The following is a 25,939-nucleotide window of genomic DNA, read 5'->3' as shown; positions in this document are numbered from 1 at the left end:
TCAAATATATCAAATGAACATTGTTTTTAACTTGCTAGTCTATAGGAAGTTACTTTTTTTTCTTCTTTTCTGTATGCAATAAAAGAAAAAAAAGAAAAAAAGATTAGTGTTACTTACCCAACCAGCTTGTTGGTTTAAAATGGTATTATCCATGTTTTAAAGGTTCTTCGGGAGAATGCGAACAATGTCCATTATCATCTGTTCTCAAACCAGGGCAGGCCAACTCGGTAATTCTCTGCGACTGCCATCTAGTGGTAGCTGCCTGCCTTGCCTTTCAGTTACGTGTGGATCGTCAATGCTGAAAGTGCGGAAAGAAAGTCTCAAAATCCAAATGAACCGAACAGGATCGACTCGAACAAGGAATCAATAAATGCACGCGTGTCGCCTGATCCAGAAATGCGCGGACTCCTTTTTGCTTCGGAAATTGTCACACTTTTATACAAAGCAGAACATTTATACTCACAAACATGACTTTATTTGTACAAATTGCTGCACATATGTGTAATTCTTAATTCTACAGACACCGGTTGAAAAGCATTTGTTTCATTGCATAGTGACACCCATTTACGAATCGTGTTCACGTTAATGAATAGCACTGGCTTGTTCGTTAGTTGTGTGTGTGTGTGTGTGTGTGTGTGTGCGTGCGTGCGTGCGTGCGTGCGTGCGTGTGTGTGTGTGTGTGTGTGTGGAATGCTGTAAAATGCGAAAAGGAAGTCTCAAAATCCAAATGAACCGAACACGATCGATTCGAACAAGATGTCAATAAATGCACGCGTGTCTTCTGATCCACAAATGCACGGATTCATTTTTGCATGAGCAATTTTTGACTTATTAATGTAGAACAGAACATGTTTATTTGCAAATATGTCTGTATTTGTACAAATCGCTGCACAATCATTCAATCCCGAATTCCACAGATTCAAATCAAATGGCATTTGTTTGTGGTTAGTAAAATACATTCACAACATTTATCTAGTACATGCATAATTGTGTGTGCATTCATTAATAATAATGAGATGAATATCATTCCATAGGTGTGCAATGCATAGGGATGCCATGTAAAGGGGGGCGCCAGCGGCTCACTAAAAGTGGTGCAATTGGCCTCCTCGACCCCTCAAACAATCTCTCTCACTTCTGAATAAAGAAAAGGCAAAATTGTGAAGAAAAAAAAAGAATAAATGTTATACCTGCTTTCTTACCACAAGTGTATAGGGTCATTAAAGACCCAAGATATGCAATGATGTCTTTTCTTTTCTTTTCTCTTTTTGTTTTTTTTCTTCCATGAATCCTACTTTTTTTATTTCATTCCTACGTAATTTAAAATTTACCATCATAGGATATATATACAGTATTTCTATGTTTATTACAAGAATACATGTAACTGGATTACATATTTAAAACCAAAAATATAAGTAACTGTATTCCACTACTGTTACAGTTTACAGTTACATTCAAAAAGTATTTTGATTACTGAAGAGATTACTTTGCTTTAGTCCTTTCAGATGCAAAACATTTATACATATAAATGATGTGATCCAAAGTGCATTTGAACAGCGGTGAAACACTTTCTGATGATGTGTTACATTCATACGAGCAGACAGAGAAGTACGTTTGAAGTTTGGAGCAGAAATAAACCATGTGTAAGTTGTCAGCTTTATGCTAAGCTAAAATGCTATTTCTAGCCTTTACATGCACATGTTACCAGACACCATCATATTTTTTATCAAGAAAATTCACGTTGGATCATAATTTCTTTTTTCTAGTAAGACCTTTGATATTAGGGCAAAAATCATATTCTTAATAAAAAACATTTTTATTGTTTTCCTGTAAAAATATCTAAAAATCCTTAAAACAAGATCAATTTGATTTATCTTGTTTTAGAAAGAACATTGCATAAGATATTTGTGTTTTTCAGAGAATGTATTTTTAACATGTATTTTGTCTTACTGCACTGACAGAGTTTTTATTGTCAAAACAAGTGAAAAAATCTACCAGTGCTGAAGAAGTAATCCAAAGTATTTAGATAACATTACTGACATTGAGTAATCTAATGAAATACATTACAAATTACATTTTACAACATGTAATCTGTAATCTGTAGTGGAATATGTTTAAAAAGTAACCCTCCCAACCCTACACATACATCTTTTACATGCTATTTCTTACTCAGGGTGGTGCTGATGTTTCAGTGATTGTCTTGTTTTGCATTTGACATTGCTATTTGATGAAGAGGCAACGTGAAAGTAAACTATAGCAAGTGTAACACATGAACAGTATGATTTGGCAATTGTCATTTGTGTGTGCTAATGAAATTTTGTAAGTTGTGCATCTATTTAGACTCAAAAATACATATGTGTAGCTTATGCGTTATGTGTAGCTCAATAAGTGTTTGACAGTTGACTAAAGTTGGTTGCATCTCATGAAATGTCAGTGTAAAATAAATGTATCTTGTTCTAAATTTGTTTTACATCATCTCTTTGATAAATAAAACATACAGGTGAAACTCGAAAAATTAGAATATCGTGCAAAAGTTCATTAATTTCAGTAATTCAACTTAAAAGGTGAAACTAATATATTATATAGACTCATTACAAGCAAAGTAAGATATTTCAAGCCTTTATTTGATATAATTTTGATGATTATGGCTTACAGCTTATGAAAACCCCAAATTCAGAATCTCAGAAAATTAGAATATTACATGAAATCAATAAAAAAAAAGGATTTTAAATACAGAAATGTCGGCCCTCTGAAAAGTATAATCATGCATATGTACTCAGTACTTGGTTTGGGCCCCTTTTGCATTAATTACTGCCTCAATGCGGCGTGGCATGGATGCTATCAGCCTGTGGCACTGCTGAGGTGTTATGGAAGACCAAGATGCTTCAATAGCGGCCTTCAGCTCTTCTGCATTGTTTGGTCTCATGTCTCTCATCTTTCTCTTGGCAATGCCCCATAGATTCTCTATGGGGTTCAGGTCAAGCGAGTTTGCTGGCCAATCAAGCACAGTAATACCATGGTCATTGAACCAGGTTTTGGTACTTTTGGCAGTGTGGGCAGGTGCCAAGTCCTGCTGGAAAATGAAGTCAGCATCTCCATAAAGCTTGTCTGCTGAAGGAAGCATGAAGTGCTCTAAAATGTCCTGGTAGACGGCTGCGTTGACTCTGGATTTAATAAAGCACAGTGGACCAACACCAGCCGATGACATGGCTCCCCAAACCAACACAGACTGTGGAAACTTCACACTGGACTTCAAGCATCTTGGATTGTGTGCCTCTCCATTCTTCCTCCAGACTCTGGGACCTTGGTTTCCAAATGAGATGCAAAATTTGCTCTCATCAGAAAAGAGGACTTTGGACCACTGAGCAACAGACCAGTTCTTTTTTCTTTAGCCCAGGTAAGACGTTTGACATTTGAAGCCCATGTCCAGGACCCGTCTGTGTGTGGTGGCTCTTGATGCAGTAACTCCAGCCTCAGTTCACTCCTTGTGAAGCTCCCCACACATTTGAATGGCCTTTTCCTGACAATCCTCTCCAGGCTATGGTCATCCCTGCTGCTTGTGCACCTTTTTTCTTCCACACTTTTCCCTTCCACTTAACTTTCTATTAATGTGCTTTGATACAGCACTTTGAGAACATCCAACTTCTTTTGCAATTACCTTTTGAGGCTTTCCCTCCTTGTGGAGGGTGTCAATGATGGTTTTCTGCACAACTGTCAGGTCAGCAGTCTTCCCCATGATTGTGAATTCAACTGAACCAGACTGAGAGACCATTTAAAGGCTCAGGAACCCTTTGCAGGTGTTTAGCTGATTAGAGTGTGACACTTTGAGCCTACAATACTGAACCTTTTCACAATATTCTAATTTTCTGAGATTCAGAATTTGGGGTTTTCATAAGCTGTAAGCCATAATCATCAAAATTATATCAAATAAAGGCTTGAAATATCTTACTTTGCTTGTAATGAGTCTATATAATATATTAGTTTCACCTTTTAAGTTGAATTACTGAAATTAATGAACTTTTGCACGATATTCTAATTTTTCGAGTTTCACCTGTATAACTTTATCAAAATATATTCTATTCTATTATTTTATAATTGTTTTGAAAATGTTTTGAAAAATTTACTCTGTCTTGGCATTTTGTAGATACATTTGTGATAGATATACGTGACAGGTTTCTAAAGACCTGAGTATGTAATAATGTTTGGCGTAACACCCATAAATTTAAGGGTTAATATTAAACGACTGATAGAAAATGTTTTTCTAATGACACATGAATAAGAATAATCAGAGCTGTCTGAAATGTAAATATTCACACAACTGAAAGTATTGTACTGTAAGGAGCTCTTGTAAAATGAATGCATGTTGTGCTGTGCATTTGTTTTCAGCAAGATGAAGTATCTTTTGAGAACAAGTGAAGTTTATTTAATTACAAATGCGTAATACTGTCTACCCTTCAATCGAACAGGGAGCTATGTTATCCTGCATATTCTATCACACTAGAGCAACAATGTGGTCTCTCTTACTGTGTGGCATTGGCATGGTTTTTGTTTCCATTAAAAACATGTGTCTCATCCTCCCAAGTTTTGTTATAGCGGGACTTTTGAGAATTGTTGTTTCAGACCTGTAGGAGGAAAACAGAAAACAACAGGGAGGTTCTTCACCAGACATGCAACTCCATCCTGTCTCACGCTGCTGCTCAAGATGCCCAAAATGCCCAGCATATTTTAAATATCCTGAATATTTCCCAAACCTGAAACTTTCTACTCAAAGTAAGCGACAATGCTGTAATTAATGAGAAGCTCCTGAACTTTAAGCTTAAGTTAACATTTAAGTTAACATTTATGATTGTCATTGTATCAGCAGTTCTCATTATATCGAGCATGTTTAAAAATTTTTAATATACCACACAAAAAAATCTTAAAAAAAAGATCTTTAAATGGCAAAAAAAAAAATAAATAATAATAATCTGACTGTGGCCTTTGCTTGTTAGCCAATCAGAAAACTTGATAGCGGCTCTCTACGAATTGTGTGAGTTTAGGGCCAGCAATGGACGACAGGGACAGTGTTGGGGAAACCTGTTTGGAAATGTTTTGGAAATGCCACTTGAAGCAACGAAATCACTTACAGCAGTTTTAAAGTGTCAAAAGTTTATCAATTAAAACTATATTGTGACAATCTCTTTCATCTCTTTGATATACATATTTGTTATGTTGTTTGTAGTTTTCAACAAGTCTATAAAGAGTGCTATCTGGTTTGTCTGAATCCGTTCGCAGTTTAATCTGAATAATTCGCACACCTCACACACACACTGAATCATTTTGTTTCATACTCAGAAGAACAGTTATAGGATACTAGAAGATGGAGAACTAAAAAGAGTACGTAGAGTAGCATGTAAATACTATGTAAAATGAATATGTAATCATACAGAATGTTATATATCAAAGTACCATATGGTATTACCATCTGATTCTATAGGAGTAAACAGAGACAGAGCACTATTATCAATCTTGGAGAAAAATTATTTACTTCGACATCAACTTTTTTTTCCATAAAGCATAAATAATGATTTTAAAAGATTGATTTCATTTTATACAAAAATAATACAATGAGGAGAGAATCACATTTTGTATAAATCCACCATAAAACAGGAGAATACACCAGCACTGTAGCCTCAGCTCAACTGGCAGTGGGTACATAGTCAACAATGTAAAAAAAAAAACTTTGAAGTGACTTTTTGAAAAGTATTAAAACTCTCATGCAGGACAGAAAGGGAAATGTGTAATTCTTCAGTTTATCAAAATGTGCCAGTAAATGTGTAAAAAACTATTGACAATTGCAATAAAAACTATTTCACAATGCTTCCTGGTAGTTCAGAGTTGCGTTAGAAGGTAATACTGTTTGAAATGGCCACCTGGCTGACACAACTTCTTTCCCAACTTTAATGACATTCCTACTGATCACAATGGACCAATTCTGGACTCTTTTCCATTTCACCATGTATTCCTTTACCAATGACAATAACCACTTGAATGTGGGTCAATATTTAGTTTATGGAACGCCATGATTCATGTCCGAGTAGACAGAGTAACCTCTTTCTCTGACTGACTGTTTCTCAGTGCTAATCCAGTATTCCTTGGATGACGGTTCGTCATGCCATGGAATTCCATGTGAACGCTGGCACAGATAATCGATTCTTATCTATTTGAATGACATCACTAATGCCAATATTCAAAGTTGAAAGATCAATATGTCCATTGAAGTCCTTTTTATTATGTTTTGTTGATTGTGCTTTAACATTTATCTTCCTATCTTACTATTAGCAAAGTTAAAATGTCACTTCACAGGCCCTGCCACACATCCAAACTGTGTTCACTGACACACTGCATATAGTCTAACACAAATATTTACATACTTCAGACTAATGACATAATAATAATAAAATAATTGCTTCTATTTACATCCAACTGTACAGAACATTGTCTATGCATGCTGATCTCAAGGAAGACTTCATTTAATCAAATTCATACATTATAAAACCTCACTGTTGCTTCTAGGTTAACATTTATGATTGTCATTGTATCAGCAGTTCTCATTATATCGAGCATGTTTAAAAATACTTGGACACATATTTTGCTCCTATTTCAGGAACCGTCTGTACAAAGCAAACCATTCTGTCCATTGACAAGCACATTAGGTGTCTTTCCATTGGAGCACTGTTGTATTTCCAGTGTGTCTTTGTATCTGTAGCTTTATCTGACCATGTTGCGTATATTTCCTATCCATTTGTTCTTCAAAATTGCCCATGTTAATTGAATTTTTTTTTCCATCCATGCTGGGAAATCAAATACTGTCACTAAATGTTTTTGCTTGAAATGGCATCTTCTCCTTGTTGATCATTCATCCTAGGACACCCATTCTTCTTGTCACTTTATGATAAAACAAAACAAACCAACAGTGTTCGATTGTGGTCTGCTCACAGCATCCACCGCAGCCCCTGGTTTATTGACTAACTCATCGTCCAGTGTGCTGTTGGCACATATTAGGGGTTGCCGTGGATACAGGTGTGATGAGGGGGAATGGGGAGGATGTGCTCCTGTTGCTAGGCATCATGAAAGTCAGGTGTACATGCTCACCAGGCTTGCAGCGGACACTGCAAAAACAAAGGAGGAAAAAGGAAATGTTCAAGAAAGCACATTTTTCCCTTGCCAAAGCAAAAGAACAGATCCACAAAGTATTGAATTTCTTAAGGCATCACAGGCATTATCAGCTCTACACCTCTGCCACACCTGACCAAATACGTTCCTCATTCTCCTTCCTCTAATTCTACTGTGTTCCTTTCCATTGAAACTGCCGTTTTTGTATTGTTTGGATCTTCTGTTTTTTTTCCCTTTCTTTGGAGAGGGTGAGGCAGGTGACCCTGTCATGACCCATTGGCTGACAAACAGCCTCACCCGATAAAGGTGCCGGCCAGCTGCTCAGACTACACTCATAAGATGTAGGTCTCAGAGTGGAGGTAAGTTTTTGTTGTTGGGTTGAGTGGAATAGCTCAGCAAACAGGGGGGTTATAAAGCCTGAGCGTAGTTTGTAATGACCCCCAAAGCACCCAACGCCCACCGCAGCACCGCCCAGTCCAAATACAGCACACTGATAAGAAACTTGAAATTGCTCTCTCAGCACAGGGGGTTGAGGAACCACATACCTGAGATATATAAATGTATTCCATTGTTAGCAGTACTTGGTGAATTGTAACTACTTCACAAAGGTAAGATAATTCAGATATTTAAAGGTGATCCAGAATTAGAGAACTTAATACAAAAGGTTATTGTAAATGGTGAGATTAAGGATCTTGATAAGTAAGGACATACTGGCAGGAGGTTCAAGCCATCAGGCCCAATGCTGTCGATGATGCGGCAGCGTGGGAAATTGGCCGTGTGAAAGCTGTGACTACAGACTGCATTTCAGGCTAGAGTGGTCACAGAGTGCAGGGTGAAGGGGAAGCGGCATAATTACTGCATGTACTCCCATCCACATTAGAAAAGCCGAAGGAGAGCGACGACTTTGTTTAACAATAAGGATAATTTCCTGACCTCAGTAACTTGAATTAAGAGTGGCATTGCAGAGAGATAGAATAGACATTTTGATTAAAGTCTTGATTAAAGGCCAAATTATCTTCTAGACTATACTTTCCACATATATTGCCTTGCTCTATACTCTTAATATGTGTCAGCAATTGTCTCATTTAGAAGAAAGAAAGAAAGAAAGAAAGAAAGAAAGAAAGAAAGAAAGAAAGAAAGAAAGAAAGAAAGAAAGAAAGAGTGTCAAAGAAAGTGAAAGGAGGTTTCATCAATCAAGCCGTGCTCAGGCTGGGATCACGGGTGACTGATTGGTCAGTCTGTTCAAAGGAATTAGGAATTCTGAGGAGTATCCACATTTTGGATTGCTCCACTGATTGTGATGTTCAACAAGCTCGGCTAAACAAAAGACATTGAAGCAGGTTGAGTGTGCGCACATATTCGCTGCTTTAATAAAACCTTGGCAGCCATTTTTCAACAGATAACTGAAAAACTCAACATAATGCCTGTTCTAACTGCAGGGAAATTGCGCCAATTAAAGTAATTGTTCTCAGAAAAATGACATTATCTAATCACTTACTCACTTTCATGCACCCAGATGTGTATGACTCTCTTTCTTTTGTTGAACACAAACAAAGATTTTTCAGAAGAATATTTCAGCTCTGTAGGACCTTTCAATGCAAGTAAATGGTAGCCAGAACTTTGAAGCTCCAAAAAGCACATAAAGGCATCATAAAAGTAATCCATATGACTCCAGTGGTTTAATTATTGCCTTTTGAACCAATGCAATCACTTTGGGTGAGAAAGAGATCTATTTTAATACATTTTTAATATAGAGTAAATCGCCACTTTCACTTTAAGTGGAGATTTATAGTAAAAAAGGACTTAAATATTGATCTGTTTCTCACCTACGGCTATCATATCACTGCTGAAGACAAATATTTAACCACTGAAGCCATATGGATTACTTTTATGCAGTCTTTATGTGCTTTTTGGATCTTCAAAATTCTGGTCACCATTCACTTGCATTGTATGGGCCTACAGAGCTGAAATATTCCTCTAAAATTCTTTGTTTGTGTTCAGCAAAGGAAAGAAAGTCATACACATCTTGGATGTCATGAGGGTGAGCAAATCATTTTTGGGTAAACTATTCCTTTAAAATTTGAATGCTTAAAACTTCCTGAAATGTTAATAATTACAGTAAATATTGTTTAAAACATTTTTGGTCAGGTGACCTTAGCTTGAAGGAATATTGCAGTTTAAATGCATACAAGTCATGATCTATTTACAGCATCTGTGGCATGATGTCAATTCCCACAGAAAATAGTTTGGAATAGTACCTCAGTTTTCTAAGAAACAAACAGTTATGAACTTACAATTCATGTCACAGATGTTTTCAGTAGAGCTTAACTAGAATTTAACCCAGATTGAGAGAGGATGTGCTATCCTCACTTAATGCAAATCTACAGAGTGACTAAATATATAAACAGTATTTACCCAGGAGAGACCCCCTAGCTGCATCATCTTGTTTACAGGAGCATCCTAATGTGATAGGAAGCAGACAAGCAAAAAAGTAAAAAAAAAAAAAACAGTCACAACTATTGATTATTTAATGGTAGTGTGGAAATGTAGAGTGAAAGTTTAAGTTTGAAGCTTTAAGTGATTACAGTTTATGATTCCATCCCACATGGGTTTATTTCTCCATAATAAGCTTGATTGAAACATGCAGACAAGATGTGACATCCCATTACAGAAACAACAATCTCAGTAAGAGTTGATCCAAGAGATTCTCATGTGTACTGGTAAATGTTGTGGATGACTGACCTGTTTGCTGGAGGACATTGAGCTCAGGGTACTGAGACTATTGGCATCCGTCACCACCATGGTGGGGGGGAATCGAGAAGGGTGAGAATACTGGGGAGGCTCCTGCTTGTGTGAGTACACTGTAAAGACAACACACGGAGAGAAGCTCACATCGGTACCTTGAGGATGATTTTGAGTGGTTTCTTTTTTATGCATGATTAATGGTTCTTAATGAATTGATCTTGAATATATCATGATTAGATCATTATAAGTAGATTTTGAAGGAAGGAGGATCCACTGACTGTGTGAGTGTGAGACGGAGGTCATAAAGGGCTGCTGGCTCATGTGACCAGGCGAATGTTGCATAAGCTGCTGATGATGGCTGTTCAGCTGCTGCGAGAACTGTACCGGTTGCAATGCTGCCAGACTGCTTGCAACGCTGTTAATGACGGGTACTGTCTGCGCCTGCGATGAGTTCAAACCTGCATGCAAGGATAATTCAATTATGTCATTATGTCAAGAGGAGACAAAGACAAAGAGTTTCATTCACAAATAAATGCTTACGCATTTCTGATTGCAGAAATAATACACGCACAATTTCCGCCGGATTCACAACGGGTGTGCAAGCACATACATTTGTTCTTACCTTCTGTTGATGAAGAAGTGCATCCATGCAATTAGTAATTTGCATAAAACATGTCAATATAGAATTGCAGTGCAATAGAATGATTTATTTCAATAGAATGATTTATTTCAATAGAATGATTTACTGTATATATTTATATATAAATCTTAACCTTATGTCATTTTGAATTTTCTTTTTATTTATTTTAGTTTTTTGCTTAATCCAATTGGAGTTAAATTTCTTCACTTTGTTCAAATTTAGTATCTGAAAACACAACATTGACCATTTTCTTTACAAGTATTAAATGTTCAGGAGCATCCCAATCCTTTATATGAGCACATACAATATGTGGGCAAGTCCTGGACAAGTGTTCACGCATGCACACGCACACACACAAAATGTGTGTTGAGTGCATCATCTTTCCATGTACACTCTTTGAGGAATATTTCAAGATCTACTTAACATATTACGTTGTGTTTGGGCTCATTTGAATCGGGATAGTCTGTTGTAAGTTACGATATGACATTGTCTATGTTATGTATGTTTCAGGAAGTAATAAGGAAAAACATCACAAAAAGACACTGATACAGTATTTATGTGTGTCAATGGGAATTTCATACACTAAAACTCACTGTAGTTTGGCCTCTGAGTGAAAACAAAATGTCTTGGCATTTTACTAATTGAGACTTTTCCAACGATATATAGCACAAACTTTTTATGTTTTTACAAACTCTGAATATAATTGTTGTTAATACAAATTTGTAAATTATGAGAATAAAACAGTTCTAATTCATCAGCAAGTTAAAGAGCATTATTTAAGAATTGGTAGGATCAGATATATACATTGTAAAGTCCAGATTTTAAGCTTTAAATTGGCACCTATTGTGTTCAGATCAAGCAAGTGGTTATTCATTTATTACATAATTTTTTTCTGCAGGGAGTGCCCCCACTAGCCTAGCATAAGCGCCGTTCAGTGAATCCTTCTATCAATAAAAAAAAACGTATTTTTCTTAAATATGTAAAAAAAAAAAAAAAAGGCACAAAACCTGTCATAATTACTAAAAAAGAAGTTGACAGAAAAAAGATCAATGCAATATTTTGGGGGAAAAAAAATATGCAATATGAGACATTTATTAACAATCTTAGTGGGCCGGTTATTTTTGACCAGGATCATAAAAGGTGTAAACACAAAACAAACAACACAAGAATTAAAAGATCTCCATATCTCATACTGAGCTATAACCCACATCATACTCTAAAATAAGCATTCCCACTATGAGAGTCTTGTTTTTGTGCATGTGTAGTTTTAACTGGTTTTAAATGTAATTGTAAATTTAGAGTTAATTAAAGTGAAAACGTCTGAGTGAAAACATTGGGGGTTTCATGCACAAATTTCACGCACGGTTACACCCTGTCTACATTGGATGCAACCAATCACGTTGCAATGGCTTTATGCATTCTACAATGGACACAAAGCAAACATTCAAAGAAAATAACATGTACAGACAATCAGTTGTAGCCTAAAGTGCGTGCAGCACGTCAGAATGCGAACGTCGTAATGCAACAGTCGTGCTGCATCTAGCCACACTGCGACGGTCACGACATATCGCGCTGCTCATATCTACTGTACACAGGGTGTTGGTGAATGTGGCCCAAAGTAAAAGAAAGAAAGACAAAGAATGTGGTGGTGGAGTGCTCACTCTGTGCGATGGCCATTACTCCAGAGAGGGGCATTATGAGGTTGGGGGACTGCTGGTGTGCGTGGTGGGATGCGTGAATGCTGGTCAGTGTGCTGACAGGAGGAAGGCCTCCACCTGATACCGAGATCTGTAAAGAAAATACACTATTAAGCAAAGCAACAGAGAATTCTTATTGTACTCCATGTCTGTAAATATCTTTCATGAGGTGTTCCTCCCATCAGGAAATTGGTGTCTAATCTGTGTTTTAATATTTTAATAGTGCTGGAATGGCATGCAGGTGACAAAAGACAAGAGTTTTCATTTTTCAGTGAACCGTCTCTTTAAGTGTAGAATTGTTCACTGTCCAATAAAATGGCTTGAATGCCTCTGTCAGAACTGTTTTAACTGTACTCTTATCTTAAGAAGGTATCGGAGCCCTGAGAGACACAGAGGGTTTATTTGAATACGTTGTGTTGAGAGGAGGCCGTGCTCAGACAACCGTCTGACTGCTTAGATAAGCTAATGTCAAACTCCCTTCCTCCTGCGCTGACTTCCGCCCTCCCACTGACAGAAACGCACCCTAAAGCCATGATAAATTCAACATATAGTGCAAACTTCTTGTGTCAGTGGAACACTGCAGCCTTGCCGGAAAAATGCATGCACATAAAATGGTACTGAAACAAAAGGGTACAGGAATATCTCACCCAACTCAAACATTAGCACTTAGATAGTGCAGGCGAACGGAAAAGAAAGATTTAACTTCATTGAGCGTGGTTGTCACTCAACTGATGGAGAACAAGCAAAACTCCACCCTTCTCCTCCCTCAATGGGGCATTTAATCAATACAAACATAATGTTTCTTTGTCAGGTTTGTTGGCACAGCCATGGCTGTACCCCTTTCATACTACCGACTAATATTTACTAACATCAGCCCCGCCATGCACTGTAGGCCAAGGCCTGCCGTCTGCTTCTGCAGGGAAGTACAATGCTGCTTTTGTTAGATTACTTACTGGGTAAAGGTTGTATCTATCAGGCCCTACTTTGTGTTTCTGTGTCAAGAGTGACATGGCGTTATATTATCTTGACCCAGGAGTACCTACCATCTTGGCATCAGGTGACATGAGGCTGTGGCTGGGGTCCAGGGTCCCCGGAGAGACCTGCTGTAACACTGACTGGCTGGTCGCCATGGCATTGCTGCCATGGTGATTGATAGTTGTGGAGGAAGTGACTTCGCCGGGACCCTGTTGGCTGTACCTGCCACCTGATGTGGAAAGGAAAGAAATAGAAAAAAGAAAGAAAATGCATTAAAACACCATTTGTAGAATGTGTGTCATACATATTCACTTTTAGTTCACTGACTGGGTGTTTCTTACAAAGCCTGTCAAGAAAATGTCCTGGTCCTATTTTACTCCTTCTACAAAAAAAGAAAGAAAAAAAGACTTTAAAAGGCATAAAAAAGGCTTAATTTTCTACATATATGCAATATATATTATATATATATTTATATATTGCATATACGTAGACAATTAAGCCTTTTTTAAGGCCTTTAATACCTTGTAAGATTATTGTCATGACATTTACACACATTTTACCCTGGAATTCTCATTACCGCAATACAAAAAAAGATGGTCAATATGATATTTTCATAACTGAAATGTGGAAAAAAATTAAAGTATTGATGCATTTCAGTAGTACTCCCTTGTTACTGTATTTCATATTTGCTGATTTTTTTTTTATTATTATTGTACAGTACAAAATATGACTGTGTTATGGCAGAGACTATTTAGCAGAGATGGGCCACATCTATTCAAACCAATGGGAGAAATTGGAACACCCAATGGTCAACGGTATGTACCTTTTAGATACAGACATCGCCTGCCAATCAGTTTGAGAACTTTAATCATAGTCTTGACCAAACGTTTTGGAGAATTCAGTCTTTCCCCATTCAAGTAGATAGGAGCTGCACTTGATGCTGCTTGTTTACATAGAAAAAAGCTGCCTGAGATTGTTCCAAAGAAGGCTGCCAGTGGACTGACTTGCTAGAAAGACTTTTGGGTTGGTTATTATAATCATCATTGAAAACAATGGTAATAGTAAAAGTAAAACATCCAGATGCATTATGGTACTGAGAATTGGCATGTAAAATGGGCTTAAGTTTCTTGAAAATAATGTCACAATGCAAAAAATCACAACAGTCCTAAATGTTTGCTTCATTTGCTTTATAAAACGTTTATTTAATATTTGTATGTATTGATTTGGGGATAAATATGACCAGAACATTTGCTTGGCAGGTTTTGTGAGAATCATCAGACTACCTTAAAAATTGGCTACTGAATGTGTACATGAAGTCTGCTCTCAGCTCAAAAACTGCACCACAGTGACCCTCAGAGCTTTGTATGAATTATTTATGTGAAATAAAGTTTTATGAGTGAATTTCACTCTACCGAACTTTAATCCTCTGTCTAGACCTTTTTTATCTTCTTTGGGCTCTCTTGACATGTCAGGGCCACAGGAACCTAGACCGTCTACTATCAAATGGATGTTTGCCAATCCCATTCTCCACAGATATTGATACAATTGTCAGACACGTTTTTCAGTCTGTTCCTAAATGGCTCACTCCACTGTGAACTCATCTGATTATGAAAGATGTTTTTCCCCCCAATGCTTTATTTCCATAGCTTGTTTACAAGTACACCTCAACAGTAGTCAAAGTTAATTAATATGGCAGGAAGCTCCATGAACTAGAACAATTAATCGATCCCTTTACCATGTCTTGTTGCACTGGAGAATTCAGGGCAGACACAACTTTGCCCCTCTCCGCCCTCAGCTAGCACCGACAACTCTCTAAGGCATCTTGTAAACACCAGGACAGGAGAATAAAGTGCTCCATTGGGCCTTCAACCTGCTCACCAAACAATGGTCGAACAACCATAAACAGTCTTTACTTTATAGCCACGCACCCACTAAAAGTGTCAGAAAGAGAACGGGCTATTGTCCGACTCCGTCAGGCATTCAGTTGGGCTGCAGGAATCTCCTCTTACGTTCAATCATTCAGGTCTGTGCTGTCTGGGCCATGCTGACCAGAAGGAGGGCTCTGTTTCTCAGGAAACCAGGAACCGAAATGCAATGACTGAGAACATTATATGAAATCTATGTGGAATTTTTAAGAAACATTAGTTACTGTGAACAACACTAATCAGACAATGTGCACATACTGCATGACAAGTGGTCTACCCATATGGGTTTTTCAAGGACTGATTCCGATATCTAGAGAGAAGGGTGACCAGTATAATGCTTAACTATTTGCTTTTACACATTCAGGAGACTTGTTCATCCAAAGTAATTTATAGAACAAGTATACATGTTATTGGTAAGCGATAATTACTCAAAATGGCCAGGTCTAACAGGACGCTAGGGGGAATTGTAAAGGCTGGGGTATACTTTGTTTTTCCACATGCCATTACATGTTGCAAATGGTTGAGTGCTCTAGCCTTTCAAAGTACACTCTTTTGACCATGAGCCCATACGAATGTGTTTGATGCATGCACACTACGTCTGCTTTGCGATACTCTTTTAGCACAGTCATTGGCAGGTAAATGCATTGACAGTGCACAAAGATGTGGACTGTCCACCTGTCTAGAAAACTAAGCTGCACAAACACAGTGCGCATGTACTGTGCCGATGATAATTTGCGTAGTGTAGAAAAATTGCAAGTATATCGAAGTATACTTTGGCATTAACACTTCAGCTAATCACCCAAGCAGACAAGGTTTTTGGTTGATGTCAACAAACCAAAGAATTTCCTAATATTTTGTTTCCCAAAAGCATTGTTAGCCAACTATAGCTGCAAGTTCCATCGTTACCAACATAGTTCAACGATTGGGAATTTAAAGAAACCATAGTTCCTTGTTAGTTTACTGTGTGGACATCATTTGACTTCACTGAGGCTTCTATACCTTTTATTCCAGAAATTAATTTTATCAAGAAATTGACCATTTTTATATGCACTTAAGAAAATGGCTTATTCTGGGGTCTTGCATAAAGCGGCATTCTTAAATGTCATGTAAACGCAAATGCGCCATTTAAGGCATGAAAGGCTATTAAGAGAAAGCAATTAAACATACACAACTTTTGTCAGAGAACACAGCTTATGTGTCCATGTTAACGCATAAGATAATTTATTATGTTTTTGAAGAGTGTGCATGTGCGTATCTGTTCAAGTGCGCTGGGGGAACCCCAAAATTTGATATAAAGGGGAACCCCACTATTTCAGCGCAATTTATCTGTCACATTTACATAGTGCATGCAGCTAGTGTCTTCAGCAGCTTTCGTGCATTAAACAGCTTTCTAGAGTACATGTAAATTTGTTATTATGATTTAATATCCACAGAAGTTATAATTCAACCCCCTGCGTAACCTTATTAATGAGAGCTCTTTATTGTTGAACCAGTGTGGTTCAAACAATGGATGTGTATCATAGATACTATGGTTTGGGGAAACAGTTGTCACTAGCTAGTTATTTTCTCCAACGATGCATTGTACTATGGTGGTTAAGCAGTTAGTTACATAGTTGTATGGAAAACGCACCCCCTAACCGATATGTCTGTATATCACTATAGAATAATCTATGTTGGTATAGTGAAGTGAAAAGGCATTTTGTAATTGCCTTTTGCTGTAAGGCAAAATGCTGTTTCAACCGCAAAACTCCCCAAATAAAAAGGCAAAGTGGGGTTGGAAATTCTAAAGGGGAGTGGTAGTAGTAGACCTCAGCAGGTTTTAAAGGGTTCAGCTCTCCCTGGGACACATGTAATATCAAAGCTTTGCTCCTCATCCCCAGTCAGTGCTCATTATAGCATTACTGCATATGAGAGGCCTCCTGGGTCTTAGCAGGACGTACGTGGCCTTTCAGCCTTTCTGTTGCCCCCAATAGACCAAACAAGGAAAGTTGAACTCTCCTGTCCTCTCGTTGTCCTCTGCTATTATTATGGGGAGGGGGATGCCTCAACAACATAGATAATAGTACTCAACATGAAATCATATTAGTTTAAGGGTAAATTCTCTAAAAATATAAGTTTATTTAATAACAAAGCAGATTCAAACCTATATGTTTTAATGTGACAACCAGCATATTATACCTTAATAAGATCAAAGAACCTTTTGAATGTGGTTTGCTTTCCCAATGGCACCATAACACAAACAGAAGAGAGATCACAGTCAGCCCTCAAAAGCACATGTTAGCTGACCTTCCAGCACTGGCAAAATGGCGTGTCTGAAATCAACAGGCCAAACAAGAATAAATAAAAACTAGTGTCTCTCTCCAGTCTGACCTAGTAACGACCTCTTCATTAAAACCTGGGTTTCACGTAGTTTCCGAGAGGGGGGCTGAGACCAGGAATCAGCCAGATCACTCTCCATACCTAGAGCAGAAGGGACTCATCAGTCCTGTCTGGCCCGAAAAGAGCCAATACCACAGCAGACAGCGCCTGTTGTTTTGCTCAGTGCCTGGCCTCACCCTCTATACCCCAGCCTATAAAGGTGAGAGGGCCTTTGGAGTGTCCCTCCCATTGGCCCAGCAGAGATAAATGAACCTCGGTTACAGTCACTACAGCCTTCTGATATGCCCCAGACAAAAAGAATCCCTGCCGAGATAGGATAAAGAGAGCAGGGAAGAGGGGAATCCCTTATCAAAGGATTTTAATTGTCAATTAAGCATGCATAATACAGGCAGTGCCCTGGCAACGTGATGAGGCAGCCTGCTGTGCCATTCTTGTCAGGACAACTTCTGACACCAAAAAACAGCTGATGCTGCTGGCAGAGCACTGGTAGGACACCTTGTAAGCTCCTTGACTAAAAGTGAGGAAGAGAAGACTGTCTTCCACCTCTGACCTCAACGCACCCGCCCCCATCCTAACAGACTTCCACATAAATATACAAATACTACCTGAGGTCATTGACTGGTCAGGTGTGCTGGGGGAATCACTACTTGCATACAGACAAGCCACTCATTTCCACGCTGTTTGCACATTTAAAAAAAAACACCCACGGCAAAACACTCAGACTCTTTGGTAATCAAACATGAAAGAGCAACAATAGGTAATAAGCTAGCTGAGTCAAAGGGTGTATATTGCTTTTAGTGCCAAAGTCTTGCCATATCCAACTAAGTCAATAAATCCTCCTGGGGAAAAAACTCGTTAGATAACAGAGGAGGAGGGATGGTGGTAAACTGCCATGGTCCTACAGGTATAAGTAGGCCTTAAGAGTGAGTTGACCTTGTGCTCGCCTGACCCAGGCCTGACCCTGAGCCCTATCCAAGGGTGGCTGCTCTTTGTATCTCACTCTTGCCTGCTGACTTCAGTGGAGCTAAGATTGCAGGTACAATGCAGATTGTTTTCAAAGCTGGGAATAACAATGCCATTTGCTCAGCTCACTCGGTCTCATTGATCACTACTGTCCTCTCTGCTGTCTCGCTGATGTCATCAACTATGTCACCTCTTTCTTCTTGCTCTTGTGAAAGGATTATTTTCAAGTTTGTGCTAATTATCATTTCCAGGCTTTACTGCCAAAGAGCCAACAACCCAGTTGGAGATCAATGGTATTATTGTATAATAGCTTACAATAAATGTGTCTGTACCTTGCATCTTGCTTGGTGGGGAGCTGCTGGTCTGTGGGTGATGTGGAGAGCTGTGAGATAGGAGGGGGTTAATGCTGTGCGTTGGTCCACTGTAGACGTCCATAGCCAACTTCTGTCTAAAGGCCTCTTCCTTCCGCCTGTTGGCAAACCAGTTGTAGACTCGCACTTCTGTGACTAGATTGGAGCCAAGCCCATGAGCTTTGGATGGTGATACTCCTCTCTGTAGGCACTCAGCCCTGAATGTAGTAAGAAAAACATATTAACAGTGTTGTAGTTGAGACCAGCTCATCCTAGTATGAGTCCAGGCCGAGACCAGAGAAGGTCAAGTCGAGTCAAGAACAATACCAAAGAGCGTTGTGTCCATGTCAAGACAGAGACTAGAAGAGGCTCATTATGAGACAAGACTCAAATAGACCTAATGTTATATAACTGAATGTGTTAATTGCAGTGTAAACAACTAAATTGACTCATCATATAACAAATATATCTCATCTCATATTATATTTGCTTGTGCTCTTGTTGTTTTAAACAATATTACCAGTCAAGAATAAAAATGTTAGCATAGCATGGCGATACAAACTATTAGCTTCTGTTTTCTATTATATTGTATGCATTGTAATTCAAGTAAACATTTCTACTTCATGCTGTTTCAACTTAAAACAAAAAACTGTGCTGCCTTCCAATTTAAAGTTGTGTCACAATTTAAAATGGGAAGTTGTGTTCAGGGTTGGGAGGGTTACTTTTAAAATTGTAATCCACTACAAATGACAGAATAAATACTGTAAAATGTCATTTGTAATGGATTACTCAAGGTAAGTAATGTGATATAAATACTTTAGATTACTTCTTCAGCACTGGTACATTTTTGCATTTGTTTTGACTATAAAAAAATCTTCCAGTTCCATAAATTAAAAATACATGCTCTGAAAAAAGCCTAAATATCTTGTGCAGTGTTGCTTCTAAAACAAGAAAATGCAACTTTATCCCGTTTTAAGGATTTTTTTATTATTATTTTTATTTTTTACAGAAAATCAATACAAAAATGATCATCAAGAATAAGATTATTGCTCTAATATCAAAGGTCTTACTAGAGAAAAAGATTATGACCTAATGTGGATTTTCTTAATAATAAATATGATATTTACTGATAACAGGTGCATGTAAAATGGCTATAAATAGCGTTTTAGCTGAGCATAAAGCTAAATGTTTACATGACAGTTTACACAAGGTTTATTTATATTTCTTCTGCTCCAAACTTACTTCAAACTTACTTCAAACTTCTCTGTCTACTCATACGAATGTAACACGTAAGAAAGTGTTTCACCGCTGTTCAAATGCACTTTGGATCACATCATTTATATGTTTAAATGTTTTCCATCTGAAAGGACTAAATATTAAATGGAAAAATTGACAATAAAATGCAAAGTAATCTCTTCAGTAATCAAAATACTTTTTGATTGAAACTGTATTCTGATTATCAACAATTGAAATCGAAATTGTAGTGGAATACAGTTACTAATTTTAAATACGTGATCACGTTACATGTAATCCGTAACTCCTGTAACTCGCCAACCCTGGTTGTTTTTGGACATTGACAGCTAGCAATTAGCATTCTGATTCATCCTTACCGGTTACACTCCTCCACCAGTGCCTCCCTCTCCTCTTTACTGGGGTTTTTCTGCCTTTCATAAGCCTGGTAGAGGATCTGTTGGGAAGCAGGTCCCCATTTGAAGCGGTTGCGTCTAAGCTTCTTGCAAACAGGTTCAATGCCAGCATCATCCCCTGGCTGCACCATACCCTGTCCAGATTGACTAAACTCTGAGAAAAAAAGTAGCACTTGATCCTGATTGCCTTTGTCCAACATGTTGCTGCCAGAGCTTTGGTTGGTCTGGTCAAATTCTGAAACATAAAGAGAGTAATTAGAGTCATTTTAGTGGATATATTCATACAGGACAAAAAGTGTTTCAAATACAACTGGGTGAGATGGGGTAAGCATGGCGTGATTTTTAAATTGTTAAGCACACGTAACATATGTAGGGTACAATAGGGCTAAAGTCGACACGGATTAAAAGGCAATTTTGATTTTATGTTGACCCAAAACACTAAGTAGTAACAAAAACTTCCACAGTACTTTCCTAAACACCTGTTTACTATACACTGCAAAATATTCTTGATCAAGAAAGTCGTTGCATGCAGTGTCTAAAGTTTGATTTTGAGGTAAAGAGATAATATTGAATAATATTTCAAATATTGCACATTTATGTAGCTAATGAGAATCCCTGAAATTATCACATTTATTTTGAGAAATGAAATATGTATAATTTTCAGTTTTGTTCAAGGTTATTAAATCAATTTTTTTTTAATAACTGTCCAATAAGTGAAAGGATGGTACAGTATGGGGTAATTTGTAATGAAAAATGTTCAGAGTGGGCTCAACTTGACTGATCCAATCACAGATTCATTTGTTAACATAATACTTGAGATATTATGAAATGCCAAATGTGATCGAAATTAACAGAAAATGGTCATTCCTTTTTTAAGTGCATTTGAATAAGTAGGCTATTATCTTAAATTATTTATTAAAAAAAAAAAAAAAGCACTTTGCTGTCTCAAAAGCATTTGCATAAATTGACAAATGTTGCCCTATAACTTTTGTCCCTATATTGACATGATATCACTTTAACCTAATTTTGGGGTAAAGGCTCCTCTCCACCTATATATATATAGGTGGAGAGGGAGCCTTTACCCCATATATATATATATATATATATACCATTTATATATATATAAACCTTCTGTATTATCTCTTTTCACACAGATCATGTTGTTCCATCAATATTCTATAAAAAAATATATTTCTTTTCAATCTTTGTGATCAGAAAAAAACACATTTCCCATAAGCTGTGCTTTAAGCCCCGTTGTACCTCTATCCAAAGCCATTTATATTCATTCTCTTTTGTATAAAAATAAATATTTTTTGATTAATGCATCAAGGTTTTATTAATAATAGGATTTATAATTTATATTTTATAATCGTATTGGATTCAATGCAGAATTGGTGCCTACTACAGACACTTTTTTAAAGGATTACGCAAACAGATTTATGAAATACAACAACGAAATTGTGATTATTATATAACCCTTAATAAATCACATAAGCATGCAGCAAGAATTACAAATGAACTTACGTCGCAAAATCTCGCGCTGTTTCCTCACATACCAGGTGTAGAGCGCCGCGCGTTTCTGCGTTTTCATCGGCGTGCCTTTATTCAGGTGCTGCGACAGGTGGGACTGATTGAGGCCCGTCACATCCACCACCTCGCGCTGCGGAATATTGTGCTGCTGCATGTAGCCTTTGATCATGCGGGCCGCGCGCCACGGGTCCTGGCTGAAGAGAAAGCAAACATCACTAAAACACTCCTTTTAATTTCGAGTTCAAATGTATAAAAGTGCATCTGAAATCCGTTTAACGTTTTCCCTTTCTCTGCGCTTCAAGTGTTTTCCAGTGTATAAGTTTAAAATGTTTTAAGCGCGTTCATTTGTTCCCAGCACTAATAAACAGTCATTAATCAACGTTTTCAATGGGTTGTAAATACTTGCAAAGGTTAGTTTTCATTGTGTGCGTGCAATTCAAGTACCGTGATTTAATTACAAAAGGACAAGTTAGAGATAACCGAGAGAGATTTTGCAACAGCTGTATATTGTTCAGTGAGAACATTGTAAAGGCATTTGAGGTAAATAATACTAAGTCCCTAATATAGCCTGTGGTTTAAACACGCTTTTAAGTATTGGTCTTTATTTTACACGCGATGGTTAAATTGGGGGAAACATGGGACGAAAAGTGCTCACTGTTAAGATTAAGATTTTGAAGTAGAGAAACAAATTTCATAGGCTATTAAAAAGAATATTCCTATAGGCTAAATAAAAAGATGTGCTCAAAATAATAACAACATATATATTTATTTAGCCTACATTAACATCAACGTGTTTCTGTCCGCTGGCTTACTCCAAAAAGCCATGGACACCAATTTTTTATTTTTTTGTATTTACGTATTTACATTTGGCTACCTATTTTATACTTTTAGAGCAATACATTTAATATGCTAATTAATAAAAAAAAAATCGAATTGTAATTTTGTATTGCTTTTTTTAACTTCAGTAAAGAAACATCGAGAAATAGGTAGACACATTAAAGGAAAACATGTACAAAGTATAGGCTACGGCCTAAATGTGGATCAAGATTACGGCTAAAGCAACATAATATAGGCTAGCCATATTTTAAGATGCTTAATGATGCAATATGTCTAATAATGTAAATAACAATATAGGCTATATAAATATTAAAATTTATTAAAGTTACATAAAAAAATTATAGGACTAGCTAAACTGACCTAAATAAATAACTAAAAAAAATAAACATTGTCAAAAAGCGGATTCTGGTTGCCAACTGCCCGAAGCGTGTGAAGCATTAAAACGAAGTCTCTTACCATTGGTAATTTCAGAAGTTCCACACACTTCAGGTATTTGTTGAAATCTGTTCGGACTGTTTGATTTGGAGACTGACAACACATATGTCTGTGCGAACTTGGTTTATAACTTTCGACAATGAATAACTAGATCTCCATTCACGCTAATCATTCGTCAGTGTGTGTCTTTCAGTTGATGATTTATAGGATAAAATTAATAACTCGACTCCACGTGCTTTAGTTTTGATTTCTAGCTAAATCTCGTGACGCCGATGTTGCAGTAACGATTATGGACATTTGTAGAATTATAAACAAGTATCCAGATGAAATAGACCTAAAAAAATGGAATGGGAATTTCATTTATAGACCGTGGTTTTCTGTCGCGGTAGTTGTTGTTGTTTTGAACATATAATAATAATAATAATAATAATAATAATAATAATAATAATAATAACAGTTTGCAGTAAAATAATATAATAAATTAAAGGGCATTTAAATCAGACACTGTCTGTGTGTTTTTCTTTTCTTTCTAGAGGGCAGAGGTGGTTAATAATAAATAGATCTTTAATAAATAGATAGAAGTTAAATAAATAACCCAGGTAGATAATTAGTAATTAGATTGCGAAAAGACGAAACACTGGCGCGTGCATTTAAATTTGTAAACACAGGTCAGAAGATATATTTGTTCTAAATAATGACAACTTTTCGTTTCCACGATTTCAGGCAGTTCTGTTTAGGCTAAAATACTGTCTTGCCTAGTTGTGTTAGTGTTTATTAAATGTCCTTTACGTTAGCACATTTTTAACCCTTTTTTCGGTGGACTTTTTAATGCCGGTGCAACCCAATATCTTATATATAGGCCTAAACTTATGACAAAAGTACTTGTCTAACTATATTAATTCCCCAGTAGCTAACAGAAGGCCTTTAACCACAGTATAATGTCAGGTAAATAGCTCCTTGACGTCTCTGTTGCCCAACTCGTGTTCGTTATATAAATAATGTTTTAATATTTTTTTGGTACAGAAAATATAGGCCCTACTTACGCCAATATTCGCTCGATTTCTGCCCTCTGTTCTGCTGCCTCCTCTGTGTTTTGAGACTGCAGCTCTTTTAATATCGCCGGTGTATCGTAATCATCCCCGTCCTCCGAGCCCTCATCCCCTGATAACTTTCCTTTGTGTCCATTGGTCAGCGTATGAAAAACCGGCTTTGACTCCGTATCACTCCCATTCAGTTTGCAACTGGACGGTGACATCTGCAGACTATCTAGTTTAACTCCATAACCGCTCGGGCTTGGGTCCAGGTCCTCCAAAGCTTGAAGAAGCACGTCTTTAGTAACTCCGGAGTCCAATAAGGCACTTAAAAGCTCCTGTTGCAAAGATGTCAACTTAGAAACCATTTTTGCAAACATTTAAATGACCGTAAGGAGGAACAGAGGGAAATACGGCATGTCAGATTCCCCTCCTCACGCCTCCAATGAGTTCCTCTGAAGACACCTGCTTCGAGAAGTTAGGCCACTTCCCTGTCGGACAGAATGATGTGACTTGCCATGATGCTTCCAGAGGGTATAGGCAATATAAAATATGGTAATTAGTGGGCGGCTGCTCAGGACCTTTATGCAAATGAGTCTGGGGCCATTTTGACTGACGCACAGGTACGCCGTGTTTACACATTAGAGCAGCGCTGTTTTTATTGGTCTCTGTTATCAGCGGAACTTTCAAGAACTTTGGACTTTGTCGACTTTTCCGACTTCTGTGAAAATGGGTTGATAAGCCTAGCTACACCTAGTTATATTGTTTCTTTTTCTCCGTTCTAAATAAATCTGCAACAAAGCACTAATATTTCTGGCAAGGATTCCAATGCAACACATTTATGATAAATTATAAACACGTTAGGTCATAGCTGCCATCAGTAATGCGCATTAGCAGGTGCCTCAGTATACACCAATAACTCCTGTTCACTGATGTTTCAGTAGGCGATTCAAACTAATTATTAAATTAAAAAAAAGAGAATAATAAAAAAAATCAGGCAAATAAAGTTTAAGGAAGTTCCGTGCAAATGTTAGCCTGGTTTCAATCAGTCTAGAAAGTTTTAATAAAGAAAAGTTATAGGCCTAGTTAGGATTTCATTAAAGCTGTTTTCTGTTTACATCTGAGAATGCCACTATGCGCCCTGATCTTTCCTAAAGCACACATTTTACAAATAAATGTGATTATTGATTAACCAGTGATAATTCCATTGCCTGCAAATGTGATCAAACATTTTATTTTGCCCTATCTGAACAGAAAACGAACATTTAAAGCAAGTTAATTCTGATCCAGAGTCAGAATTTAAACAACAGGCACCATTTATGGATACAAATGTGATTTGTCATTATACTTATTAGCCTAAATATTTATTTTTGCTTTCGAGTTAGTATTCATATTCGATATATGATGCACTGTAAAAAGTGGTAACCTGCCATTGTTCAGCAGCTATTTCTACCTGATCTAACCCTTAAAATTAGTTTTGTTTGTGTAACCTATTCCTGTTGATTCAGTGGCTTTAAATAATATTTTTACAAGAATAAAAGTAGTTCATTTTGATATTACTACATGAAGGTTAACATTTTTCAGTGTCGCCAATGCCACGCGAAAATAGATACATTGTTCTTTACAGCATGCTA

General features: G+C 37.2%; 1 protein-coding gene across 2 annotated transcripts; it reads right to left on the bottom strand.

Annotated features, from left to right (window-relative positions):
- Window positions 1-5,339: 5,339 nt before the first annotated feature.
- LOC127630299 (hepatocyte nuclear factor 1-beta-A) lies at window positions 5,340-24,808 on the bottom strand. Of its 2 annotated transcripts, XM_052107808.1 has the most exons (10): window positions 24,318-24,808; window positions 21,997-22,196; window positions 20,437-20,707; window positions 18,809-19,044; window positions 13,278-13,438; window positions 12,199-12,325; window positions 10,176-10,355; window positions 9,895-10,013; window positions 9,568-9,612; window positions 5,341-7,148 (listed from the first exon to the last, which is right to left on the bottom strand). In XM_052107808.1, the coding sequence occupies exons 1-10, from the start codon at window positions 24,683-24,685 to the stop codon at window positions 7,128-7,130; spliced, it is 1,728 nt and encodes a 575-aa protein (XP_051963768.1). In that variant the 5' UTR covers window positions 24,686-24,808; the 3' UTR covers window positions 5,341-7,127. The 2 variants fall into 2 exon arrangements, with proteins under 2 accessions (XP_051963769.1, XP_051963768.1); XM_052107809.1 differs by lacking the exon at window positions 9,568-9,612 and having other exon boundaries at window positions 5,340-7,148.
- Window positions 24,809-25,939: the final 1,131 nt, after the last annotated feature.

Source organism: Xyrauchen texanus, chromosome 36, assembly GCF_025860055.1.
Source record: "Xyrauchen texanus isolate HMW12.3.18 chromosome 36, RBS_HiC_50CHRs, whole genome shotgun sequence".
Classification (NCBI taxonomy): Eukaryota; Metazoa; Chordata; class Actinopteri; order Cypriniformes; family Catostomidae; genus Xyrauchen; species Xyrauchen texanus.
Note: the sequence above shows the minus strand (reverse complement) of the source record. Positions and strands in the feature narration are given on the sequence as shown.

Bases quoted from the DNA above. Each gene is read 5' to 3' on its own strand.
- LOC127630299 (XM_052107808.1), bottom strand. From the start codon at position 24,685: ATGTTTGCAAAAATGGTTTCTAAGTTGACATCTTTGCAACAGGAGCTT. The intron at 13,439-18,808 runs GTACAGACACAT...TTTCCACATCAG, and splicing joins CCCACCAAGCAAGATGCAAG to GTGGCAGGTACAGCCAACAG. The intron at 10,014-10,175 runs GTCAGTGGATCC...TTGTCTTTACAG, and splicing joins CTCCGTCTCACACTCACACA to TGTACTCACACAAGCAGGAG.